This window comes from Aegilops tauschii, chromosome 1 (genome assembly GCF_002575655.3).
Source record: "Aegilops tauschii subsp. strangulata cultivar AL8/78 chromosome 1, Aet v6.0, whole genome shotgun sequence".
NCBI classification, from domain to species: Eukaryota; Viridiplantae; Streptophyta; class Magnoliopsida; order Poales; family Poaceae; genus Aegilops; species Aegilops tauschii.
Genome location: NC_053035.3, coordinates 266,427,263 through 266,437,884, shown reverse-complemented (window position 1 = coordinate 266,437,884; position 10,622 = coordinate 266,427,263). Strand labels below are relative to the sequence as shown.

Below are 10,622 nucleotides of genomic sequence, written 5' to 3'. Positions count from 1 at the left end.
AAAGTGTTTGGAAAAGTAGATACGACGGAGACGTATCAAAGCTCCCGGTTGTGGTCCTCCGGCTGTGGGGCGGGACTATAAAATCCCTCGGTGACCTTTCGCCAGTGCTGTCATAAGCAAACAAACTAGAAATTTATCAAAGGTAATTCGGAGATGGAAGGAGTTAAAACAGAGGGGTCGGGCCTTACCCAACTGGGAGGGTTGTACATAGAGTACCCGTCTCTGAGTTTGATGCGAAGAAATTCCTTTTCCTCCCCTTTGAACAGTTCGGCTAATATCTTAGCCAAAGCGGTAGGGGTATCCGGACCTTTTCGGCCGCAGCGAGAGGCGTCGTCCTCCCCATTGTAGTGCCACATTGGAAGCCCTCTGTATTGGAGCGGCTGAAACCCTCGCGCTATGGAGATCGCCATAACCTCGATTACTGTGAGTCCGAACCGAGTGAGCTCTTTTATCTTGCTCATCAGCTGACGAACCTCCGCACCATCTTCCTCTTCAAGACTCCGGGGACGCCAACTGTGGCGTTTCTTCAGCGGGACATGCACAAATTCAGGAAGACCCTTTCGAACCGGGTCGGGAAGCGCAACGTCCTCTATATAAAACCATTCGGAGGGCATTCATCAGGTGCCTTCCTTGGTGTGCCGGATGGATATCCGGTATCGGCGACGCGCCATACTTCGGCTCCGCCCACTTCAAATATTGACCCTTCGTGATTGCGCGGGACGAGACAGAACAACTTCCTCCACAACTCGAAATGAGCCTCGACGCCCAGGAATAGTTCGCATAAAGCGACGTAACCCGCAATGTGCAGAATAGAGGCCGGAGTGAAGTTGTGCAGCTGGAGGCCGTAGTACTCCAGAAGCCCTCGGAGGAACGGATGGATTGGAAATCCAACGCCTCTCAGCAGGTAGGGACAAAACACACTCGCTCTCCCCCGGACAGATTGGGGAAGTCCTCTGCCTGAGTCCCCTCATTGAAGGAAGCTAGCCCCGTTCGAACAGGGACTAGATCTGCATGAGGAAGGAATCCCTGTGTTTGCAACTTCGTTAATCGGCTATCAGACATAGAACACCTCTCCCACTCGCCTTTCTCTGGGACGGGATGAGCGGAGGAGCTGGGAACGCTAGCCATGCTGGAATGGTTTCTCCTAAGCAGTCTCTGGGGATTTCTTCTGCGTAGCGCTGAATGGATCTGGGATCCAATCCCTTTAAATAGGCGCACTTCCTCGCGTGGATGGGGTGTTATTCGCAAAAATACCCTGACTTTCCACATTCGCTCGACACGTGGAGGACGAAGATTATTTAATGTGCGGAAGCCAAGGAGGCGACATTGGATCAATGGCTGAATACATTACTTGGAGATTATTGAAGGGGGAACCCGCCTTGCAATGCCGAAGACAATATGTGTGCCGAGCACCTCGCTAATGAAGACTGGTTCGGGGGCTACTGAGGGAGTCCTGGACTAAGGGGTCCTCGAGCATCCGGCCTGTTATCCATGGGCCGGACTGATGGGCTGTGAAGACATGAAGGCCAAAGACCGCACCGTGTCCAGATTGGACTCTACTTGGCGTGGAGGGCAAGCTTGGCGACTAACTATGAAGATTCCTTCTTATGTAACCGACTCCATGTAAACCCTAGATCCCCCCGGTGTCTATCTAAACTGGAGGGTTTAGTCCGGAAAGGATATATTCATTACCATATACATATAGGCTAGACTTCTAGGGTTTAGCCATTACGATCTCGTGGTAGATCAACTCTTGTAACACTCATATTCATCAAGATCAATCAAGCAGGAAGTAGGGTATTACCTCCATAGAGAGGGCCCGAACCTGGGTAAACATCGTGTCCCCCGTCTCCTGTTACCATCGATCCTAGACGCACAGTTCGGGACCCCCTACCCGAGATCCACCGGTTTTGACACCGACAGCGACTACTCCGTTTCAAGACATTCGTTTCAGTCTCAACGTCGTCGAGCCTACCGTTGACACTGCGGGGGGATGTTAGAATACAACTTGTATTAGGATTAAGACTCCTACTCAGTTTGTAATAAGGCTAGGTCAGGTGCGGCTTGGCTCTTATATATACTTCTTGTACCGGCACAATATTGTATCAACAATTATTCAATGCAATTCTACAGTCACATATATTAGCTAGCCTTTCACTAGCAACTATAGCAATGAGCTTTCAAACAAAACAACATCCATCATATAGAAAAGTGGAAGAAAAAAATGTAGCAATAGGAAATTTGTATATGGTGACAATATTCATGTATTTGGTTCAAAGCAATGAGCCAAATAAGGAAAAATGAGGCATGTGTGCACTTATCAAATAGAAATTGTGCATGTCCTAAAAGATTAAACTCGAGTTAATGGAAAACATGCCCCTTGTTAGATCACTAGATGATACCCCCCATGTTGTTGCCGGTATTTCTTACAATGTATTTCAGTGAGACTTATTTATATTTCCCACAAAAAAATGAGACTTATTTATATGAACATGGATATTTGGATTAATAATATAAGAATAAACCGATTTCCATATAACTAATGTATAATTATAAAATATCTGTTGAATATAGGTACCATAATATAATTGAAACATTTGACTCTTTTTGCATGAATGGTTGCATGTTGTGGTGATATAGTTGCAAGTTGAGATAAATATGTCTGTAGGGACCAATTACTTAATTATATAGGATTTTTGGCTTGTAAACTAAACATGTGATCGGTCTAGCCTTCTCTAGAAGGGCATGTTTGTGTTCTGGAAAGCCTGTTAACGATCTATATTAACATGAAAGTATCCCTTGCCGAGGCAAACATTGTATACATCGTTCTCATGAGCGGTCACATGGGCTCAGAGCTTCGTCTTCCTCCTTCGTCTCTTATATCCTCAACTAACAATTTCCAAAAAAAAACTCACAAGCATGTCTTCTAGAAAACGCAAGTGTTGATGCATTATTTAATGTCTAGTGTTTGCCTAATAGTTTGTCAACGTGATGTTATTAAATATATGTTGAACTGGCCAATTCTCAGCGGAGAATTGGTAGATGAGCTTATGGTTTGATTGAACATGATTTGGTTTATGCATTTTTAAACCTAAATGATAACGTCCTCACGTGTGACACTTATCAACATGGCTCAAACGCAGTCGATGTCGTTCGATTCATTTGCACGAATATTGCAGCAGTTGCCATCTGGGCGAGAGCCACGTAAGCACCCATCATCGTGTGGCCGTTATCATTTAGCGCCATGCATGTGGGCGCTCCTCGCCCAAAACGGACACACGACGCTCGCAGTTTCACCCACACGATGCTCGCACGATGATAGATGGCAACTACGGTTGTGCATATGTGTTAACTAGTTAATCGCACAAGACAACTATGGTTGACAATACATGACAACTATGGTTTGATCACGTGTGGCAACTCCAATTTACTTACACATGACAATTATATTTAATAATACATGGCAACTAGAGTTAATCACACATGGTAACTACAGTTAATTACACATGGCAACTAAAGTTAATTACACATGCATTCGCGCTCATGGGGTGGGTTGAGCAATTGCCACACAGGGTCGTGTGGGCCGTCATAGCTGCGCCCGAACGTGTGGGCAGTTTTAATGTTCGTCATGTGGTGAATATCAACGTCCTTTTAAAAAGGACGCCGATAACTGCCACACGTGTGACACAATGGACAACCGACCACACGACTCGTCCAGTCGTACCCAGGAGCCAGCCCACACGACCCTATTTGGGCAAACATTAAAATTGTCCACACGTTCGGGCACAACTGCGACGGAACACACGACCCTGTGTGGCAACTGCTCACCCCCACCCCATGAGCGTGGACGCGTGCGTGATTAACTTCAGTTGCCATGTGTAATTAACTATAGTTGCCATGTCTAATTACTGTAGTTGTCATGTGTGATTAACTTTAGTTGTCATATATCATTAAATATAGTTGCCATGTATAACTAATCGGAGTTGCCACGCGTGGTCAAACCATAGTTGCCATGAATGGTCAACCATAGTTGTCATGTATGATTAACTAGTTGCCACATATGCACAACTGTAGTTGACATCTATCACCGTGCGAGCGTCTTGTGGGCGAAGAGCAGTTCACCCACTCGTTCGGGTGAGCGTCGTGTGTCCATTCAGATGAGGAGCGCCCACACGTGTGGCACTAAAATGATAACACCCACACGACGCTGGGTGCTTACGTGGCTCTCGACCCAGATGGCAACTGCTGCAATATTCGTGCAAATGAATCAAACGGCATCGACTGCATTTGGGCAATGTTGATAAGTGCCACACGTGTGGGCGTTATCATTTAGGTTTTAAAATCTATGAAATACCAAATCATTGCTAATTTTATTGTTAAACATAACAATAGGCATAATATTGATATTAACCTTGTTTGTCTATTATATTTTGATGGTTCACTTTGTAGCAAAGGCCAAGGGGTTGGCATTGTCTATCTTCTCTCTTTACAGTGTTGTTTACGAAGCCTCGTGCCACTTAGAATATTTTGTACAAAGCGGTCAAGCTAAATATAAAATATTGTTATTTGGGCTAGAGCTTTTTGTTGTTATAGGTACACCACTTATTAAGGATTTTAGTGATTCGTTGTTAACAATGCAACAAATATCCAAGGTTTACGAATGTTTTGATGAATCACCTAATATGTTTTCACTCCTTGTGTTCTGTATCACATCACTTAAGTCAATAATTCAGATTTGGACCCCAAAAAAAACTTTTGCCGTGATTTGCATCTTATCGGATTTTATTGAATTGATTGTTATTTGATTGCTCTTAATTCATATAAATTCCTATAGTCATTCTATTACAACCCTATGCCTCTAATTCATCCCAATGATCATGCCATGTGGGTAAACCCTACAAATATATTTATTACCAATTATTTTGGCCAACAAGCAATAAACCCGTTTTCTTTGCCAAAATTCAGAAATAGAGCTTTCAAATAAAAGTATTTATTTTTTAAAATAAAAAAATTCCTTAAAAAATCATTTATGGGGTCTATTATATATAAGACCATGATTCCCTGCAAAAATAATGGTTTGACATTTGAGTATTTTATTTAAATTCTTTTTGAAAAGTCCATAAATAGTTTTAAATAGGGAGAAATACTTGTTCCAAATTTTTACCCAAGCCTCTTTGGATCATTTTATCACCCCATGAACTTTTCACCACATGGTACTATGTGTCATCTTCCTCAAAATCAGATCGAACACCTTCTGGTCATTTCTAGGGTTTCAATTTGTACTATATCCAAACTCTTGCTACAATCCCCAGAAAATTACCTTCAGTCCCTATCATCCCAAATCATTTTTTCACTGAGCTGAGCTTGGTGGAGTTAAGAGTGAAATCAGTTCAAGCACCTTCTTCATATTTCTAGGGTTTGAGCTTAGCGCGCTATTCAAAATTTTCTAGATTTCACCATCTTTTACTGTAGCCTCTCATTCCACCTCTCTTCCCTCCCGTAACTTCCTCCTGACCGATACCGATCATTCATGGGTTTAAAAAAACATGAACCCTTCTGCCCTAAGCTTGGCCTAGCCATCTTAGACCCCTTCTATATTCATCAGAAGCAAAGTGTTCAAACCCTTATTCATTTTCTATGGCCATACCATCGGCCAAGTCCTTGCTCTGGAGCATGCTACAGTGGACCAATGCATTGCAGCTTCACCCAAGTCGAGGCTCCCGACCACCTCGTGCTCCTCCACTCTCCCACTTGAGCTCTCCACCGTGTCGGCATCTCTTTTCTCCCTGTATCTTGCTCGCCCTCGAGCTCTCTCTACCGCCGTGCTTGGCCAATGGCTGCAGCCAATGGCTGCAGCTCACATGTCCCACGAACCTCGTGCCTCGAGCTAGCTAAGCCCCCCTCTCCCTCTCTCGACGCGGTCATCCGAACCGGGGACGAGCACGTTGCGTGCACTCAAGCCCCACTGATTACCTTTGATCCGGTTTCGGGTGTTGATAGTCCTTGCTTTCTCCCCAAAGGTGGCTCTGGATATCAAACCCACAGGAAGGATGCTAATTGGAAGGTGGTTCTTGAAACCAGCCACTGACTTGTCAAGTATGGGCCTGGGTGCATGCGTAGCGAGAGGGGTATTTGAATTAGATTGTTGTATTGTACTGTGGTTTATAATACACTTATAATACAACAATCTAATTCAAATACCCCTCTCGCTCATCTCACCAAATCATAGAAGCAAGGTTTATAGAACGTGGATACAAAAGTGAATAAATGTGATACACTTATAATACACTCCCCAAATTTATTTACTAGATAGGGTACGAAGGAGGTTTGAACTAGGATCCTGGGACCAGACTACGCTGAAGCTGGTATCTTTATCGCCATCATCTGGACAAGCCATGATCTATCAAGGTCTGGATCAACGAAGGAGTGTGTAAGGAACTGCTCTGCTTCAAGGTCAAGCAATTCTCTACACCAAGACACCCTGCTTGATGACCGGGAACCGGGCCCTGAGCACCTGCGGAAAAATAGTGACAAAAGAGGTTAACGATGTGGCACACTAAAAAAAGGAGTGTGCATTACTTTAATTTGGTTAGTTCGGTTCGTCAACATGGTGTTTGCAGTAAATACATTTTTTTGGTAATTACGGTACTAAGACTTTGGTATATACGATATGGAAGCAAAATAGAATTCTGTTTCAGTAAATATCAAACCGCTGTGGCCATGTTTCGGTACATACCAAACTAACCAAAGTTGAAAAAAATTAAAAAATGTGATGATATATCGATCAGCAGCATAAAACCTAAAACGGCGAAGGATTTTGCAGGAAGCCCAGCGCCCAGTGGAGAGGGGTGGGAAACTGGGAGCAGGAAGTCTTTCTGGGCTTGGAACTTCAGTAATGTACCAGGTTTCCTTTTCAGTTTTATACTGAACAAACCGACCCTAGAGTGATGAAGGATTTTGCTACTGCAACGAAAACCAAAAACCAGACTTCGATTCGGTTCAGTTTTTGGCTATTTACCATGCACAACCTGACTTGATGTGCTACGTTCATAGGAACATATGCCATGCATCTCATAGCAGCTGTTAATCGCAAAGAACATTGCAATTAGAATCACTCCTGAAGCATAAGTTTAATTGTCTATGAGGGATTCGATGTGAGTGTCAAGACCATTCAGAAGTTCTATTGTAGCATATGACCATCTGAGTTCATATAAATCGGACGAAAATTACTATATCTGATAAATCCAGTACCTGTACTCATAGAAGCAAGCGGTTCTTTCATTCTCAGATTTGTCCCAATTATGCCACCCAGTGGCCTTAACACAGCGATCCATAAAAGTGTGCGCAAAGACAACCCTCCCAAAGGGCCCCCATGGCCGACCCAGGAATATATATCCAGCTTCTCCGTTTCCTGTAATAATACACCTGAGTGTGACAACAAGCAGGCGTAAGATATGGCATACTGAAATGCTCAAGCTACATACCAAACTTAGTGATGAGCTAACTAAAGCTGACAAGATCTAAGAATGAGCATGGGATAACTCACCTTAGGAACACATAGCCAGTTGACTCTGAAGAGGATTTCCGACTATGGGCAGTAATAAATCCCGCTGATTTGCAATGTATATGGCAATGTTCCAGAAGGGCAATAGAGTTACCAAAGATGAAGTCACAGTTACCCTCAATGTAACAGTCTCTTAGGTATTGTTTTCCATAATGTAAATATAATGTATCCTGCATGATTTAAGTCCAAGTTAAAATCAGATAAGTAATGCTGCTTATTATTCTGATTAATGCAGTGATCTAACCTGGAGGTGAAGAAATATGCGTACCTGCCAACCAAGGAACCGACAACCATAGAAGGCACACTTATCTGCTGTTACCCGGACTGCGACTGCTTGCCCGGATCCCTGTATCACAACCAGAATACATCAGCTTCCCACACCCATTGCATGATCATCTCTTTATGCAAGGAGAATAGGTGAACAACCAGTTACCTGGGGAGCTGAGTTCTGAAACGTGATATTCTCTGCGATGAAATCCTCTCCCTCGACAATAACTGTTCCACAGCCAAATGTCCCTGTCCCAATGACCCTGGACGTCTTTATGACAGTAAAAGGTACAGTTGATCAACTCAAGAGATACTAGAGTTACTAAGAGGACGGAGAACGAACAAATTAAGGCCCCGATTGGATTGCTGGATATTTCCTACAGCCGGGAATTTCTACCCCAGCATTTTACCGGTCTCCAACTAAATACAGGGCACGAGTTGTATTTGTAAATCGGGTGGCCTGAGGGGCATATCACATACCAGCCCATTACCGGGGTATCGGAGGAAAGCGGAGTAATAATTACGTTCCTGAAACAACGCTCCAAACACGTGATCCACTCACCGGTTTTGTTTACAGGGCCGTATTTTAAGTGTAACCGGCTGGAAAAGACATTCCAAGCGCGGCCTAAACATTTAGCAAAACTGTGAAGTCAAATTTAGGTTAAAACTTATCTGCACCTGACTTCTTCCTTTTCCGAAGCATAGACATTAATTACTATATGAAATATAATCCTTAGTTTGCTTAAATTACACACTTGTCCATCTTCAACACATTATAAGATCATAGAATGGAAGTAGTCATGAAGGGTATGACGCACTCGATATTATACCTATAAATTTTCATCAAACATAGAAAATGACTTGTAATAATCTACTATCTACCGGCCTGTTAATCATGTCAACGGGGAAGGGATGAACCAAAGCATATCAAAGTAGGCCTGTTAGTGCAGAGCAGACCCATGAGCTTAGAAAAGCATTTGGCGATGTAAGCATGTGACACGGAAGCAAATCTTGCAAGCAGGTGAATGAGATCCCGAGGCAGCAATCCAATTACCGCAGGGGAATTTGATCGAGCAGGAAGGAGGTAGGGACTAGGGAGTACCTGGGCGTGCTTGATGCGGGTGGCTGTGTTGTCCCAGGAGATGACGGTGGCCTCGGCGGACGCGCCGGCGAGGGTGATGAAGTTCTTGGTCTTGGGGACGTAGACGGGCTCCCGGTACACCCCCGGGGCGAGGCGGATGACGGTGCGCTCCCTGTTGCCCAGCGGCACGGCGTCCACCGCGGCCTGCACTGTGGGGAACGCCTCCCCGTCCCCGCTCCCTCCTGCTGAGCCCGGCGGAGCCACGCGGAGCACGCGCCTGTGCGGCTGCGCCATGGATGGATGGATGGCCGCGCGCGCGGTCGTCGGTGGGCTGGTTCTTGGTCGCGCGTGCGCTGTTTGGTGTAACAGCGGCTGAAAGTGTGGACCGGGACCTGTGTGCGTGTGAGCGAGGGAGAGACAGAGGCAACGGGGAGCTGTTGTTATAGAGGCGAACGAAACCGGAGCGATCTGGTGGCCGAGGCGACGGTGGGTTTGACTTTGAATGCAGCGGGCAGCTTGAGGTTTCTTACTTGTCTGCTTTTTGTACAGGGTGGGTTGACTTTCTTCACTTCCCTTGTCGAAGGAACAAAATCTTTCTTCGAAATGATTCGATTTTTTTTAAACACAGTACGGATGCAGACGCTCACAAACACGAAGAAACAACGTCGTCGTTTGTTCCGAGCGCCTTTTGAAAAAGGACTAAAATAATCTAACATAAACTATCAGCCGAAGCCAAGGGACCGGGGTTGTCCTCCCCGCCGCCGACTATCCGAGCGGCAGGCAAAGGGAGCAAGGGGAGGGGAAGAAATGGGTTGATTGTCCTCTAATCCATGAGAGTAGCCTGGTTACTAGCAGATTCGCGTTTGGATGGGAGTTGATGATGGGAAATAGGAGTTGAGGGGGTGGGAGTTCAAGTCTCATGGGTTGGTTCAGAGACATGAAAACTAGGTGATTTCCTCGCGTGTTGTTGCGAGAATTTAAATATTAATTTTGGATGAATTGTGTGTCAATGAAATGACCTAAATCAAAAGCTATTATTTTTTAGAAGTAATTATGTGTGAACAAAGAGTACACATGCACGCTAAATCATTGGAGTTGTAATAATTAAATTAAGGAATGCATGTACTATAAAAATAATGTTAGTGGATGATAATGTAGCATATTTGGTGTTGTGCGGGACTTCACGTTGAGAGAATGGGGACCAACTATTTAGATATATAGAAATATAGAATATAAGATTCAAACAAAGGGGAAGAGGGATATGAGGGTCCAACTCTCATAGATCTTCAACTCAACCGAGAGATAGGGAACTGGGTTTCTATGGTCGTTGCTAACATCCCGTGATATAAGGCAGTGGAAACCCCGAGAAAATCACCGCTAAATCACTAATACAGGGGAAAATCTTAGCTATATATACCTCCAACAGCGGCATCATCCCTTGCTCACTAAATTCGCAAGTGCTAACCACCTCTCGATCTAGAAGGGCAACACCTGATACCAAGAATCTAGATAGGATGGTTCTTCTGCTTTTATTCTCGAAATCTTGCTCACTAAATTCGCAAGCGCTAACCGCCTCTCGATCTAGAAGGGCAACACCTGATACCAAGAATCTAGATAGGATGGTTCTCCTGCTTTTATTCTCGAAATCTTGGAAAAATCCTAGGTAATATTATCGTCTAATGGGCTAGCTTCATCCTTTTGATACCTGTT

General features: G+C 44.4%; 1 protein-coding gene across 1 annotated transcript; it reads right to left on the bottom strand.

Annotated features, from left to right (window-relative positions):
• Positions 1–6,237: 6,237 nt before the first annotated feature.
• Positions 6,238–10,296, bottom strand: LOC109778024 (pectinesterase 31). The gene is made up of 6 exons (XM_020336587.4): positions 8,934–10,296; positions 7,998–8,102; positions 7,833–7,910; positions 7,547–7,734; positions 7,252–7,425; positions 6,238–6,514 (listed from the first exon to the last, which is right to left on the bottom strand). The coding sequence occupies exons 1-6, from the start codon at positions 9,204–9,206 to the stop codon at positions 6,352–6,354; spliced, it is 981 nt and encodes a 326-aa protein (XP_020192176.1). The 5' UTR covers positions 9,207–10,296; the 3' UTR covers positions 6,238–6,351.
• Positions 10,297–10,622: the final 326 nt, after the last annotated feature.

Excerpts from the sequence above, each read along its gene's own strand:
- LOC109778024 (XM_020336587.4), bottom strand. The coding sequence starts at position 9,206 with ATGGCGCAGCCGCACAGGCGCGTGCTCCGCGTGGCTCCGCCGGGCTCA. Across the intron at positions 8,103-8,933 it reads CCCGCATCAAGCACGCCCAG|ACGTCCAGGGTCATTGGGAC; the intron begins GTACTCCCTAGT and ends ACTGTCATAAAG. Across the intron at positions 6,515-7,251 it reads GCTTGCTTCTATGAGTACAG|GTGCTCAGGGCCCGGTTCCC; the intron begins GTACTGGATTTA and ends ATTTTTCCGCAG.